This window comes from Corvus brachyrhynchos, unplaced genomic scaffold (genome assembly GCF_000691975.1).
Source record: "Corvus brachyrhynchos isolate BGI_N302 unplaced genomic scaffold, ASM69197v1 scaffold14, whole genome shotgun sequence".
In the NCBI taxonomy this organism is placed as follows: domain Eukaryota; kingdom Metazoa; phylum Chordata; class Aves; order Passeriformes; family Corvidae; genus Corvus; species Corvus brachyrhynchos.
Window position 1 is genome coordinate 3,420,038 of NW_008239110.1, and position 17,466 is coordinate 3,437,503.

At 34.6% G+C, this 17,466-nt stretch overlaps 1 protein-coding gene across 1 annotated transcript in view; it reads right to left on the minus strand.

Moving 5' to 3' along the window:
- ASCC3 (activating signal cointegrator 1 complex subunit 3) overlaps positions 1–17,466 on the minus strand; it is a 255,062-nt gene that overhangs the window by 75,227 nt on the left and 162,369 nt on the right. The window contains exons 18-24 of the mRNA XM_008637741.2: positions 13,693–13,857; positions 12,972–13,058; positions 10,597–10,773; positions 8,395–8,620; positions 4,529–4,683; positions 820–918; positions 203–371 (exon numbers count right to left, since the gene is read on the minus strand). Of these exons, the coding sequence (XP_008635963.1) occupies positions 203–371; positions 820–918; positions 4,529–4,683; positions 8,395–8,620; positions 10,597–10,773; positions 12,972–13,058; positions 13,693–13,857 (1,078 nt within the window). The remainder of the gene's footprint in view (positions 1–202; positions 372–819; positions 919–4,528; positions 4,684–8,394; positions 8,621–10,596; positions 10,774–12,971; positions 13,059–13,692; positions 13,858–17,466) is intronic.

A 17,466-nucleotide genomic window follows, 5' to 3' on the forward strand; every position in this document is an offset into this window, starting at 1 on the left:
GGTAGTATATTGAGATGAAATGAAAATTCCTGCATTTTGTTCAGGAATTGAAAAGCTTAGAGAGCTGGAGAAGAAATATCACAAAGTAAAATTCCATAAACTTTTCTACAATGAAGAAGAAGTAAGAACTTTATTGCACTACCATAAAAAAACTCAATATGAGCAATATCAGTTAAAGAAAAATGATCAAATTTGAAGTTACCTGTGTGGGGTGGATGTCTCTCTGGAAGGATCAAATGTTGAAAATTTATGATACATACAGCCTCTGCTCCTAACCATCTATCGGACACAGCTCGAATGTAATATTGAGAAGGAAGAGGTTCAAAAATTGGGATTGTGAACACCAGCAGCTGAGGTTCTTTAGTAATGACCTAGTACAGACACGTAGAGAATAATTACTGCACAGAAAAATCAGTAACTTGAAAAACCATAGTTTGTCTCACTTTCATAAGCTTTGCTACCGCAAAACAATAAGTATGTGTGCAATGTTTACATCTTTATAAAATATTTTACTGCCTGGAATGAATTTTGTTTCTGTAGTCTTCAAAAGATAAAAATAAGGCTGGCTTTTGTTCTTTAATAGACAAAACCATTACAGTCTTTCTTTATCATCTGAAAGTAACTATCCCAGCAAAGGAGGAAGAGAAAAAGGGACATTTGAGCTTAGAAAAAATTGTTGTGGAAGTCCAAGCTGATCAAGTATATCTGAATTTGAACGCTGTACTGCTGATTTAAAAATCTGCTTGACTGACCTGACAAATCCGCATCTCACTAACTTTGTTTCTGTCTTGCTATGAGATTCGGAAAGAAGTCCATTACCTGTTTCTTTTGAATGATGAAGTACTCTGAATGATAAATGTGATCATTAGTAGGGTCTTCTACCCAAATCCACCAGGGCTCTCCAACACTGCCATGTACCTTTATGAGTAGAAAAGATAGTTTTGTTTTAGTTGTAACAAGATTCTCTAGGTTTGCAAAAAAAGTAGATGTATTTCTGATTGACATAGGCTCATAAAGGAATACAGAAATCAGAAGTAACCGAAAAATAATGTTTTGAATTAGATCAGTCTGCTTGAAGATTATGCTTCAATAAGGGTTTGCTTAAGGTACACATAATACCAATGAACATGATACAAATGCAACTGAAGGTACTGCCTCAGCTGTTTATAAATAGACTGAACCCCCAGGGTTCCCTATAGGCTCCTAGGAAAGAACACCTTCTCTTTATTCCTCCCTGTACTTCTGCCTTTGGGTTCTGTATAGAGGATTGTCATTTGCAATTGTCTGCTCATTTTTCAGTCAAAAACATTCTCTCAGGAAAAACTGGACACTGAATTGTGACATTCCTCTCCTCTCTCTCATCCCCTCTACTCTAGAAAGGTACAGTAAGTATATTCAGAAGGCCATTGATGTAGCCATTGATACAGGTGAAGTGAGAAGAACATAAATAGAGCCGTCACTGAATGATTTCCCTGCCGTCTGGCAACACTTCTTTTTAAACCTAGATTTTTGTTTGCTTTGTTTTGTACCTTACTTTGCAATGCCAGCAATGCCAGAAATCATAGCTAGGTGTGATGCTAAATTAAGATGTTTTGTTTCTTTGTCAGAATAAATAACGCTTGCCAACGTACAAACATTTTACTTAAATATCTAGGAAAGTAAGAAAAATGCATAGTAAAGGAGTATGGAAGACATACTGTTAAATGAATGTAGATTTCTGGTGTTTCTGATGAGGACTGCGATAAGTTGCAAAACCAGGAGATGAAAAAAAAGTTGGAATTTTTCCTAAACTTAATCGGAAAAAAGACAAAGTGCATAGTTGCTTCTAATGGCAATTTTAATGCTCCAGGAATCTGGTATTGATTCACATGGCACAAATTATTTTCAGCATAATTCATTACTGTGTCTGTCGGAAAACAGTCTGTACTGGTTTGTGAAGACAAAACTATGTACAAAGAATAAAACTAAGGTGCCTTTCTTTCTTTTTTACCACAGTTGCACAATAGACAAATAGATGGAGAGTCATTAATTTATATTACATTTGAATTTCACTTGCAGCTTCATTGGGAACTGAAGCAGTGCAGCTGAAATGACATGCAGGTGACATTTTGAAAAATGACAGTGAGACTACTATTTCATCAGGGATTAGGAGCATTTAAGAGAATTAAGGAAGGCAAATAAGTTCAAAGCTCAGAAATGTTATTATTAACTCTAATAGCAACCCAATTTTGGAAAATCCCGGGAAAAAACTGCATGGGGTAAGCAGGAAAATCTGGGAACAGGAAACGCAACATTTTTGCCAGTAATGATTTTCAAGAACTCTGGGGAGCTCTTAAGAACTGGCACGTACCAGTATTTTGGGCAACTGTCTCCCTAAAACTATATGTCTGATATATGATTCAGCTAATTAATACTACTTGCATTATCCTGCATTTCTGCTGGACTCCTCCTAGATGCATTAAGGCTTAATTGCTCTATCTGGGTATGTTTATAGACCTTTGCTTCTAACAATAGAATAAAAATTTGGGATTTGGCTCACATGATCTTACCAAGCTAAAGAGCTCCCTGTACTGAAAACTAGAGATTAAGTTGATGTCCTATATCATGACTACAAAAACTATCTTCTTTCTCTTGTAATGTCAAGTGCAAAGTTTGTGATAAGATCACTATAGAATTAATTATCCAGGTAAAGGAACAATCTTAAAACCCTGAAATGTTAGTCAAGCAGGGTATTTCAGCTAAGCATGGTATTTAAAGTTTTCGTAACTGGTTTTATTTGATTACTGCAATTCTTCAGATGGAGTTTTTTAGCAGCTAACTTTTGTACCAATTACAGCTAAAACTGTAAGTTTCTGAGAAGCTTGCTAAAATAATGTGATGATGGAGAAGCAGTTTCAGAGTGTCTATGCATGAATTTGAGACAGTTATTCATTTTCAGAGACTATTAAAATTTAACAGCTTTAGTTATTTACTGTGATAGAAGTTTCATTTACTGAAGAAACAGGAAAATCAACACCACATTACAGAAATAAAAAAAAAACGTTCCCAAGTTTTTATGATTACCACTAAACATTCACACAAAAACAGCTCCATAAACTTAATTGATAAAACAATCATAATGTTTCCAAAGCAACTATCAGAAAAACTGTGTAAAGGGGTCATGGCAGAAAATAGATTTTTGACAAAATTTTGCTCTAAATTTAGAGGTGTAGAATCAAAACAACAGTATAATTTTGTGTGGACCCTTTTTTAACCTGTAAAGATATAGAACTTAGGTATTGTAGAAAAACCTAACAATGGATTGAGAAATTACTTTGTATTAAGATAAAGTTTAATATAAAGAACATTATTTTTTTTTTTAATCTTTAACAGATTACAGGTAAAGTGGATGAAGGACTGAACAATAAAAACTTGTTTCAATCCTAAAAGTAATGCTTTTTTTCCTTCTGAAACATAAATAAGGCAGAAAAAAGTATTTCATGTTATAATTCATGTTAGGAATCCATTCAAATATTTCTTCACTAAATCTAGGTGACAAGCAAAATCAAACTTTCTATATTTTGATTGCTAATCTCCCACTTATACAACAACTTGGTGAAACTTCCACAAGAAAATAAAACACCTTTCGGCAGGGAAAATAAAATCGAAAGTAAGTTAAGTGTTTGTGGAATAAAACTCTCATTTACTTATGATTAAGGTAAACTTGTAATCTAAGGGATTTTAAAATGAGTTTTTTAATAAAAGAACAGATACTTAATATCCCCATTTCAGAATAAGTTATCTTAAGCATAAATCTCATAAGTTTAAAAGATGAAAATTATGTTTGCCCATTGAGGTAGCTTTTTTCCTGTAGAAAGTTTCAGAAGTAACAGCAACAATACAATGCCCCCATGTGGACATTTATATTTCATTTATCTTAAATGTATTTCTAATGAACAGATTCTGAATCAAAGGATGTGGGTATAGCTAAATGTGAAACTGGTACAACTCCTTTCATATGAATTTGCACCATAAAATACAGGTGAACATAATTGCAAACTTATCTCAGTTTTTTTGTTCAGACAAGTCGCAGCAGAAGAAAGGCACTGATACTGTGAATGTGTATTTGTGAAGCCAGGAGGAACAACAGAACCTGGCATACATGAACTGCATTTCAAGGCTTTTCTGTCTGACATTCATTCATAGTTCAGAGAGCCATTCATGTCTCCCTTTTTCTTGCTTCTCCTTACTGGGAACATAACTCTAATCTGTGTGTGACTACTGTGAATATTCAGTATTAAGCATTTGCCTCAATGTGTTATATACAGCCCAATGTTATAAGGATTAACAGAAATAAAAAGATGATCTTTGCCTGCTTTCTCCAACAAAAGTCATAAAGGTCATTCCATTCCTATCATCAAAGTTGCTTTTTAGCTAAAAATAAATGCCTTTTTTCTTATCCAAACAGCTATGGACTCCCAGTGATCATCTCCTTTATTGAAGCTTAACTAATGTTTCTCGTCTTGCCTCCTCCTCCCTTTTTTTTTACCTGGTCATTCCAGGTGAAGTCAGGAGTGATGTTCAGCCGAACTCGGAGCACTGTGCGGGTGATTGGCTGGATCGTAGCTTCCATTACGATGGAGGGGATTTGATGGACACACTGCTTTACCTTTAACCCGATTTTCACATGATGCAGCATGTGACCTGCCAAAAAAACATCCGCTGTAAGGAATTTGCATTTCCAGGAAAAAGCATACAACTCTGACTTTCAAATAGGCTTTTAGAGAAGTATTATTGCTTGCTTGTTTTGCTCTTGGGTACGTAAATGTCTGACTCTCTTGACCTTGCATGTCTGAATATTTTGTAATACTTAACTTGAATTAGCAATTTAAAGCCTTGAAAAATCAGTATTAACCCCCCTGCTGGCTATAAGTAAGGGGTTAAAATAACTATTAAGAATTCACAATGAAAACATTATGTCAAGCTAGTTCCCTCTCCTTCACTGACTTTTTGACCAGGCTCTTACCAAGCCATATAGTTCTTTTTCAGAGCACAAATACCAACTTTTTACTTGATTTGAACAGCTACAATTTCTGTGTAGTGATTCAGAGCAGACAGAATGGTTTTCATAAAACTGAACAAAGGTACTTAATAGGTTAAAAATGCACAAAAGTAAACATCTCACAGCAGCTCTGATCTTTCAGAATATACCAGTGTGTAATTGAGACAAAGGGAAAAAAAAAATTATTTTCTATTGTAATCATGGTAACTAAGGCAATAAAGCGATTATATTTATTTAGAAAAATGTCCTATTTGTATTTTACAGCTCAAATCTCTGTTCCCTTGCTTTTCATTTTAAATACAAAACAAAGTATGTAGCAGTGATTTCTTTTTTTCCTGAAATTATTCCACCTTCTAGCTTATTTAGGAAAAAACTGGCTTATTTACTACATTTTCACTGAAATTGTTAATGTAATATGTGGAGCATATTTTAGATTTTAATTGTGATGGTCATAAATACTCCCTGTTAAAATCTACCTTACAATAGCTACTGATATTTTTCTGATGTCGTTATGTGGTTCCTGTGCATACTTATACGTTTGAAAAAAATAAATTAAAAAAAAGGAGAAGAAGTCCTATTATTTGCATTATGTGCAAAGTGAAAATGTGATACAAACCTTTTCTTGCAATTACAAGACGTTTAGGGGCATAGCATCTTGAAACTGCTATTTTTTTCTATTGATACTGACTTTCCCTTTTCAGTTCTTCTTATTTAACAAATTGGCAGATAGATTTGTCTAACACAGGTGTTTCTACTCTGAAGTAATGAATGGTGACCTTGCTTAAGAATCAAACCCCTAACCAAAAGTTTTAATACATATTAAATCAGTTTAATTTGCAGTTGGTAAAATAATTGTATCTCCAACAACTGGGCTATTAAAAACCAAATCCCTTATGTTGGTACACCTTGATGATATATGCAGCATTATAGCAAGTTTTCACAGTGACTGGCTTTTGCAATTAGAGTTAAAACTTCAGAAATCATGTTAAATAAAGGCAGATGACAAATATTCAAAGATATGACTCAAAAAACCTATGTAGGCAAGTACACTTTTTCATGGCAAAAATCTCTTTATCACAATGTGATATCACAAAGTGAACTGTGTTTGTAAAGGACAGCACTGAGGTTTTTTTACAATTATGTGCTAGGGGAAAATAAGGCTCCTCTCCCAACTTCTACAAAATATTATAAAACTTTCTTCCTCTAACCCCCTCTTTTTTGTTTAGAAGTCACATTATGAGAAATCATCAGTGGCATTTAAGAAATATGAAAACCCTCTAAACAAAAGCTGCCTGAGAAAAGAGGCATGTCTAAAAAAAAAAAAAAAAGAATAAATTTTGCATATTCTACAATGTTTGTCATCTGCATTCTGAAAAGAACCAGACTTTATCTCAGCTAACACAGTGATTTCCTGGCTTTCTGGAAACTCCATGGTTACATTGCAATAGCTCATAGATTGGTGTTGACCAATTCATGGTACCCTGGAATCCAGGATCTGTGCACACAGCATGCTCTCCACTCACTGGGAGAGCTGGCACCTATCTGATGCTTTCATCTCCCCCAAAGCCATGGGCTGAGTTAGCCAGCTAGCTCCTGTCTTTCTTACTCTACCTCCAAGGTCTCAATAACATTTAAAAAGGAAGAAACATTGAAGATTGAAACTAGCCCTGTGGAGTAAGAAAACAAGGCAGCACCTGGAAGTTTTCCCTTTTCTCATGTCAACATGGTTTTGAATTCAAAATAAAAATAAGGTGTCTGCCAGGCAAGCACTTCCTTCACATGCCTCAGAAAGAGAGGCCGGACAGGAGGAAGTGTGCCAAGTAACCACTTCACAGAGCTACACAGATCAACTTTCTCTGATATTTGTAAGGCTGGAGAACATGAAATATCATTATGTACGGTCAGCAGTGACCTGTTTTCACAGTCAAACCCCATGTCTCATCTACATTCAAACAGTTAATATAAACCAAAACTAGACAAATTGCAGGTATTTATAGATACATTTCCATCTTCTCAATGCTGCTTCCAATACACTGAAGGAAGTAAAACTGGTTTTTGTATTTTTACACAAAATTTCCTGCTTCTCCAAGTGTGGGTACGAGGAGAAAGAACAATTAAAAAAAACCCAAACAAAACAAAAACAACAAACCAAACTAAAAACAGCTCTGCAAAACCAAACAACAACAACAAAATAAAAAACCTCATTAATACAATTAATGGAAAAGAATACTAAGCACTAAAAGACATCACAAATACACAGAAAATTAACAGATGGGAATTAAAAAGTGCTATAACACTTCTGAATTAAAAGTGCAGTGTTTTTAATACATTTAATATTACTATATTAAAACACAGTTAAAGTAAGCTTCTAGAATTTTGTCATAGTCTTTTGGTTTGACTTATTAAATAAAATATAGCCTCTAATTCTGCAAACTTCTACATATTTATTTAACTTTTCCCAGCCTAGATTAGGCACATAACAAAGTTTTCTAAACTAGGAATGTAGTTCTCCTGCAAATGAAATAAATATTAAGTTAGATGCTACAGGTTCTAAGTGGTATGAATGGTAATTTTATTCTAAAATTAGATTTTTCAAAAAATGATTGTTTAGCAACAGGTCGGCAATAGCAGGTGCAAACAAAGTCCAAATAAAAAAAGGACACTAAGGAAAAAGAAATGCATTACAAGTCAATTTTTTTTTCAACTTCAACCAGCTGGTGGGCAGTTTATGCACAACGGTTTATACAGACTTACTAGAAATTCTCATTATGTGTATCAGTAGCCTTGTGGATTTTCTCATTATTGGACTGTCAAAACCTTTAAAAAATTCCATTAAGGTTTTGCTGCAATGACACCAATGACAATGAATTCTCCATGTTCAATGAAAATGAATGCAGTCTTTCAGAAGAAGACCATTTACTGATAGCATACCTGGATATAATAATCTGGTTGTATTCTTTTTCACGTTAATAGTAAAAAAAAAGGCCATAGCGTGCCAACTGGCAAAAGCAAACAGAAGCCTTTTATAGCAGTGTGTTATGTAATGTGGGCAGAAAGGGCAGCACACACGTCAGCATAAACATGTATATATAAACATATACGTAAATACTTATCAACAGACATCTCCTTTCCATCTGTGTTCTGTGACTACCAGGACATGAGCTGGCCTTATCCTCAGAGCTGTGCCATTTTACAAGCTGTGGAAACTGGACAAAACCTTATTTATTGGACAGATCATATTAATATGTGGTACGTGGCTACAGCCAGGTCAGAGTGGGAATATTGATTCATGGCTCAGATTTAGTTCTTACTTGCCCATTAGTTTAAGCAGATCAGCCTTGCTGGTTTCTCACCTATTTCATCTTTTCTCATGTCCTTCATCTTGTCAATAGTGAGATTCTTCTCTTCCAGCTTGGAGAGGACGGATGGTGGTAACACTGAGAACTGCCTCAGAGGGCTCACCCAGCCCCACAGCCGCTTGTCAATGACTTTGCTGAGGTTCAGTAGCCGATATGTCATGGCAGGCCAATGCTTCCTCAGGGCAATCTCAAAAAGAGCTCGAACAATACGAGCTGCATTCTGGAAAGTCAAAAGGAAAAAAAAAAGCCAAACTGTTATAATTCTCTCAATATTCTTTGTAAAATGAAAAGGGTCCCATAGACTCATCTCTGACAAACCGTAACAATAGATTTTTCTTTTCAAACTAATTTCAAATATTTTTGAAAACTATTTTTTCCATCACTGTCTAGTGGCAGAACTACCTCATGGCTGCATTCTGAAATTATGAAAAGAAACATGTGCAACCAATAAAAATTGTAGTGTCAGGTCTGCCATAGAACTTTGATCACAGTTATGCTAACATCATGGAGTTCTAAATGCATTATGTATCAATCACTTCTGAAGCAAATTCACTTAAGGTACCCCCCATATAAGAGACACCCGCAAATTCACTTTACATGGAAATTCAAGTTTTGTTTTTTTCCAGTTTATGCTTCTGTAATAGCATCCCATTTCACACTGAATTTCACAACATTTGCACAGAAGCTTAACAGTAGTGACTTTTTTTAAACTTGTTACTATATTCTGAGAATATTGTATAACCAAGCTGTACAAATATGCTTTGGACTTGGAAAAATAATTATTAACATAAGTCTGAATGAGGTCAGTCTTATCCTGAAAACCTAAGTTATTATATTCCTTTCATAAACTTTTCAAGCTGTATTATGCTTTTTTTTCTTTTTCCCTACCAGTACTATGTCTGGATTAGGAATTATGTTCTTGATTCATTGAATAGAATATAATCATTCCCTACTGGCTCTGCTATGCCAACAGGAATAAAAAATAGAAAATTATTTGGTTGTGATAGGAAGCATATGTTACTAAAGAAGCACATTCCTCTTACTTAGAAAAGATGAATAATTTTCTTAATAGTCACTATCCAAGTAAAAAAAAAAAAAAAAATCACACTTTGTAGCACTGGTTCCACAAGTACAGTTAATGAAGATCTGAGAAGAAGACCATGTTGCCTCACTAAGCATGCCATAAATGAGACAAATAAAAGCAATTGCCTTGAAAGCAAAGATTAAAAGGACTGTACTGAAAATGATTTTGCTGTGCAAGTACCACAATTTTTATGATGTGCACAATCAATTCAGCATTTTCTCATTTATACCCATACGTCCTACAAAATACAAACATTTCTGAAGAAGGTTATACTACCATGAAAATGTTGCTAAAAGCTATGTATCATTTTGAATATTTAAATCTCATCTTTAGTACCACCTAAATGCAATTTCTAGATTAATTCTTTGCAAAGTAGTTTTGTAAGGATGAGGCAAAAATAATTCCATGCAACATGTTTGCTGACTGTTAAAAAAAAAAAAAAAAGAGTGAGAGAGATACGAGCTAAAAGGGAAAACTTTTCTTGGGTCACAGTTGTCTAAATAGATCCCTGTGTCATGATCCTTTATGTGCATGCCCGTGTAGTAACTAAATGTGCATAACAATCAACCTGTCAGGTGTCAAATGAAGCCAACAAACAAGTACATAGACTGGTATGTAAATCTGCACATTTTTTGCTAGATTACATCTAGCAACAGAATTACAATAACACATCCTTCTTGTGTAAACCAAGATATATGAATCAAACACAAATTATGCTTTGCAGAACGGAGTATAAAAATACACAAAGCATAAAAATAGATTACAACAGTTTTTCACATTTAGAAGAAAACCCTGAAATTTAAGAATATAATTTCTGTGCAATCACAGAGCTACTAAATATAACAAGATTATAGGGATAATACAAAGAAAAAGGACATTCATAGTTAACAAAAAAATGCCATAGTCTCCCAAGGTAACCTTTTGCAAAACTTTTCTATTTAAGTGTTATACCGCACAGGCATGCACACACATGGGGCTCTGATTTTTAAATGAACTTGCATAAAAACGTACAAAAAAGATGCAGATCAGGTCCTACTTATATAATTGCAAATATTTGGGACAATTGAAACAGCAGAAGACAGCAACAGATACATAGAAAATACTATTTTTACCTGTGCAACATATGCAGAATCTGAAATAAGGGAGAAGCTGTCCATCTCCCCTCTGCTAATGTATGTTTGAAGGAGGATATTAATTTTTCCATAATTGTTTTCCACACCTCCTGGAGCAGGAAGTTCACAGAAATCATTTAGTAAGGTATCTAGCTCTTCTATTTCTTCTTCTCTTACCTAAAACACAATTATACATTATGAAGAGGCTGAAGCAATTTGATAAAAATTTTTACACTGAAATCAAATTTTCCTTATAACATAGTTACATTACTTTTAAATGGAATCTCTAACTTTAAGGAGAAAAAAAAAGAAGAAAAAAAGCAGTAAACCCACGTCTTCCACAATGTACCTAATAGACCATAATTGAAACTATCTTAATAGGGACACAATTACATTTTGTTATTCATCACCATCTATTAAGGTTGCCATTGACATACAAAAATTTGATATGCCACAAAAATTGAATCTCATGACCTTACCATCCTTCATCTGATGAGATTTCATTTTTTATTTGACCAGAGTAAAACCTCTGTCCATCTGGATTAGGGCAATCTTGAATTAACATTAAATGTACTCATTATAGTTACACAGTTTGCATGTGGCATAATACATTTTTAAACTCAAAACTGAGAAGTACTATGATTCATCATATTAAAATTTTCACTGTTAATAAGATTAAGTCTTAATATGAGTAAAGAAATATTAATATCTATGGTTTGAATAATGCATAACATTTCACATTCTAACTGATGACCCTTACATGGCAAAACTAGCATAAATCTACATATTCTTTGACTTACTGATAGTCTGTTAGTGTAGAACTTATTTAAAGAGGGTAAATGTTTGGTCCCTGCAGGGAACCATCTGAAAGTAATTTTTATTTGGACCTGACTACCTGACATACATAAGACCCTAAGACAATTGGGTTAAAATCCCCAACTTTCTAGTCACTAGTCCCACAGGAAAGAAAGACATGAAGTACACAACCATCATAGATGACTCCAGGTTCAGGGGAATACTATGCTCTGCTTACAACAGCATTTTTAATAATTTTTTTCTGCTCTTGCACAGCACAGTTCAGGTCTAATCCAGATCTGTATTTCAGCTACTGGTGAGTAACATATCTCAAAATGCAGAATTTTTAAAGTCATTATGGAAACATGATTAATTTATCAAAAGTCACAACTTCTATCACACTGAGGGGCAAATCCTGGGTTATTCTTGTGAAAACCGGTTACGAATTTTAACATTCAGAGCTGCACAGCAAATGAATCACAAAAATCTGGAAATGATGGTGCACTGATACCATACCATATAAATCTGAAAAAGTAAACTAGAAAAACTGTCCTTTAGTCAAGAAGCATCACTCCTAACTTTATTACAAATATAGAAACATATCACATCATATTTTCCATATGCTTTCCTTTTAAATATTAAATTACACTAAATTTAGACCTAGTAAAGCAATATCACTATCATAAAAAAAACCTTCTAGCTTGGAAAATGTTCCATGTATGACTGTGAAACCTCACTGCTTATTATCTTCTATAATAGAAGAGATTACAGCAAAATAGAATTTCTCCATTAGATAAAGAGACAGTAATACCCGGACAATGTGTGCAAATATGTAAATATGTAGATAGTGAGGGATTCACACTGCCAGCTCACAGAGCCAGGTGAATGAGAGCCAACTCTGATCTGCAAGTTGTATAATTGTGGTAAAAAGGCAATGAGCCCAAGCTAACAAACCCTGTGGAGTCTGGCTCGTACCTCTGTGAAATGGAAGCACGGGCAAAAAAGCTCATGCCAGCGTGGAATGCATTTCCTTGTGTCCTACCCACAAAGGAGGCAAAATGGGAGATTGGAACTGAACTGAGTAGAATAGAACAGTAATCTTCAAGCCTGCATAAAATCTGTTATGACAACTTTCTAGATTTCAAATTTGAATTTATGAGAATTTACCGTTCTGCCAATCTAATATTGTTCCCTGGAGGAAATATATCAGAGTTCACTTCAGTGAGTCCTGCCTCATTCCTGATAAAGCAAAGTGTTCAGGGATACATCCAATAATACTTTAAACTTCTCATCCCTAGGCACCCACTATTCAAATGGACATTTAGCTTCACCTCTTAATAATTGAAGAGCTGAAAAGTTCTTAAAAGCATTTAAAAGAAATTCTCAAAGATCCATAACTAGTTATTAAATGTGCACCATAGTTCAAGCTGAACTATGTATAAGTTTGAGTGAGAGCATATTATGTCTACTTAGAAAATATTTTATAATGGTGCTTAACATTTAAAACTTGTGTCTGTAGACAGTATTTATGGAGCAAGTACTACAGAAGTGTCTAGTTTCAAGACATTCTTTAACTTTACCTTTATCTGTTCAAACTCTTCAGCTTTTGATACTATAGCAAGAATATCGCCTTCGGTTTTATGAGCATCAAACAATTCATTGAAAGTCTATTAAAAATAAAAATAATTGATTTGTCACTGAAAATAAAAAAAAAAGTATAGCAGGAAACAAAGAAACATTAGCCAAGATTTTAAAAGGCATATAAGGCTAAAATGCAGGTTATTGGAAGATCAGTGATGCAATTTAAACAGGAACAAATTCGATAATGACTTTCCAGCAGTTTAAGAAAAACAGTCCCTCCCACTCCCTTGACAACACCAAAATCAAGAGGTGGCCAAATGGTGTGGCCATTTAAAAAAATAAAGTCTAGGACATACCTGAGTGAATAAATATGTGAGACTAATTACACACAGTGACAGTAAACATAGACATTACCAGACACTGCACTTCAATGTGCTATCATATATTAATAGTTGCACACACCATGGATATCAAAATGTTTCTTAGAATTCTCCTAAAGGAGTCAAAAAGACTATAGAAATTTCAAATCTCACTTCACACCAAGTCTAATTTTTCAGTATTGCTTGATATTTTCCTATTTCCTCTCCCCCCATTTCGGTAAATATGATTTGAAAATGCAGTGAACAAATCAGATACATATTCTGTAATATCTTACAACTATACTAGGTATACATTAAAAAAGAAGGAAAAAACCTCCAGAAACAGAACACCATCTTTTACCTCTATAGTATTGTATTTAATATAGTAGTGGCTGGCAGTTCTGCCTAAATCTGTTGAAGAAAAAAAGCCAGTTCGTTCTTCAAAGCGGATCATGCGGGCTTTGTCCAGTTTTCTGCCAACTTCAATTACCAACTGTTCTCTGTGCTTTTCTAGACTTGGATCCATCTAGACATGAAACACGCACATTTATTTCCATAAAAGAAGTGTTAAATAAATATTTTTCTTGAGATAACCCAGTCACACAAAGTCAAAAATCTGATAAAAGGAAGGTACAGTTAATAAGTCATGATTTTCTTGAGATCTCATTAATAACTGTTACATTGACATTATTTACCAAATATTTACCAAACCTGTATGTACAGGACAAAATAATCAGAGTAAAATTTCTTTTAGAATTATTTGAGACAATGTAGACCAATATTATTTATGAAACAGCAGCATGATTATGAAATAAATTTACATTGAAATTTTTGAAAGATGCTTTAATGATAAAATATTCATTAAATTATCATTACTGTATCACTTCACAAAACATGTCATCTTATGGCATCTTCTGTTTATGAAAATGGCTGAAGATATACCTTCCTGTGTAGTTGACATGAGGATGGCTTCAATTGCATCCATAATAGATCAAGCTTCAAATTGAATGGCTTAAATGTTTACTAGGAAAAAACTTTAAAATCCCCCGAAGGAATTGGTATGGGAAGCTTTGGTATGTTAGTTGGGATATTCTAATTACTGAGTTACAGATGTACAGAAACATTCATGTTAAAAGCACACCAAGGAGCTTCCTGTGCCCAACACCATGTCTATTCATATCAAAGTTCAGGAACTTGGACATTTGTTCAACTAAAAATGCACGTTATCTCCTTAGTACATAAAAGGCTGGGCAAAACTCCCATCTGAGTGGGACTTCTGTATAATTGGGTGTTTCCACATCAGGCACCTGGGATGGGTGAAAAGGGATTCAGTTATGTTAACCCTCTGGTATATGTGGACCTGAGATACGGCTCTAATTAGACAAGCAATAATTAGTTGATAAGACTAAAACACTGTTCTAGTCCACAGGCAGTATTCTTATTTCAGGGCTCGTGTATAGCTCAGATTTTCTACAGAATAAGCTATTCCAGCCCTCCTGGTAAATCTGTGACAGAGATACATGACCAAGACAGCAAAAAGGAGCAGGATTAGAGAACCGTTATGCCTTGGTTTGCTCTGGTTTTCCCTGGGCCAGGATTCAGTTTCACCTTTGTGCAGAAGTACATCATCTCACAGCTGGTGAAGCTGCAGACAAACGTAGTCATCTCCACAAAGCAGCTGCAAAACTAGATCCTAATATTCCATGTTTGCCAGTTACCCTGAAGCTGTTTCTCCTTAGTTATGGCTTGCCTTAGTTTCAAGTCAAAAGCTAACATGGCAAAGGTCTAGACTTCTTTTCTCAATAGTAAGTCATGCGTTGAGGTCAGATTTCAGAGCAGAGTTGGTCAAAAAAAAGAGTGATCTAGATGCCAGATGTTCAACATTTCTTAAAACTATTGTGGGGGAAAAATTAAAAAAAATATCAAAATGATTCCTTATTCCTTTGGCAGTCCAAAGTACCTGCCAATCTTTTTGCCTTACATAAAAGCTAAAGCCGTGGCAGCAGACTAACATTTTTTACAAAGTTTTAACTTTAAAGGAAAGGTCACCAACTTGAAAAAGCTATGAAACAATATTTGAGTCTAGAGGATCCATGGTTAGCACCCTTCCTGTTGAACTTGCATAATTAGAAATCCCCAGCATAAAATCCAGCCTAGAACAGCTTTAAGCCATACTCTTAAAATGAGCCTTGGCATGTCTACAGAAAGAAACTGAGCAGGTCCGGAGTATGCATATGGAAATCTAAGAACACATGATGAAGTACATTACTATTCATGATAAAGTACATTATTATCCACACCGTTTTCTCTAACTTACTGAGAGAAATGTTGGGCACAAGCTCCTCTAACTTTTATATCCAAACATAAATTTTATGGTGATAAAAAACTCTGAACTGTGGGAACACCAAAGAGTGGAACAAAAAAGTGGAGAAAACAGACAAAGGACTTTATTTAATCCAGGCACCTTTCCTTTGGAACCCCAGAAGTATGAGAAAATGCCTGTAATTCATATTACAGGCTTCACTAATACAACATTTGCATTTGCCGCACTTTTTCCTTCCACTCTTTGTTTCCTCTTGCTCCTCATCATTAATTTTGGCCCTTTTCACAAATCAGTGAGAAGCATTATTGGCATTTCTGGCAGACAACTTGAAAAATCACAAATCAAAGCAGCGGACCTGCAGTAGCCTACTTGTGGGGGTAGCCCAGAAAGATCCTGGAGACAACACGTGGGGTACCAAAGATGTGCATCCTATTGTGTGGACGCCCTAAGGTGATTACTGGATGTAGTGAGTACCAGTGGAAAGGGAATGGAGAATGAATTTGCATTACCTCAGTCCCATCAAACAGCTAGGAAGTGTGATCCATGATGAATATAGGGATTCTGAATGGATAACACTGATCGTCAGTCAAAACAGAGATAGAAATTGGCACACTGCAACATTACTAAAATACAGTAATTATAGGTACCAATTATGAAAATTGGATACCTATACCTAGAGTGGTCTAATTGACCAAATCTTTGTTTATATCTGCATCTGGCACTACAGCATCCATATACTACCTAGCACACATTACCTTTGACATTTAAAATCGGTTTATCTAGAAAATAAGGAGATTTGCATTGGTTTTGCTCCTAAATGAATGGGTAACACTTCACATTGATATAATTTTGTTACTGCCTTAACTCAAAAATATGAATGCCTAGTATAAGCCCATCAAATCAAAACAGGTAGAAAGAAGGTTAGTGAAGAATATAATAAGTGCTGGCAATCTCCACTATCTCAGCAGCTAAATAAAAACACTAGACCAGGAGGAAGGGGAGAAACTCCAGTTCATTATTTTTAGAATTTATAAAAAGTATTTCTGTTAGTGTTTTATTGCTTTTTTCACCCCTTATTATCACCAGGGTTACTTTTCTTTTAATCTAGAATTTGATAGTGAAACAAAAAAAGGAATTTATATTAATGGGACAACATCGTTCTTCTCACTAGCAAATCAATTTTTGCTTCTCATTTATCTATTACTTTGGGTTACACACTGTCATAGTAACACATGGTAATGTACTATGCAGCTTTTATAGAAAAGAAATTTGAGACGACCAGAGGTCTAAAGGTGTCTGTAGAAGCTTCCTTAAATAGAAGAACACCTATTTTCAATGGAGTTTCCACCATCAGAGACAAAAAATATCAAAAATCTATCTCCTGACATATACCTGTACATGTCACCATGACCTAGCAAACTGCTGCTCGCAATATCAAAATAAATTACAAAGTCACAAAACAGATTCTTGCCATGAAATAAACTGCAGTTACCATACAGCTGGGAGTCTGGCCTGCATTAGGCTCAATTAACCATGTCTGACTATGTTAACATTAAATGCTTGTAAACAGCTGTACAAAGAAAAAGGTAACGATATTTAGATAATCTGCAAACTATTCATCTTCCTAAAAATTACAGATAATGGAAAAAATGTGGGAAAAAACCCCTTATGTAAATGTGCTCTGATTCATATCACTGCATGGAACACTTGTAAATAAACAAAAAAATTTCCAAATACATTAATTAAAAAGTCGTATAATTAATAAATCATGTGAAAGAAAATATCACCCAATTAAAAATGTTATTTTATAGT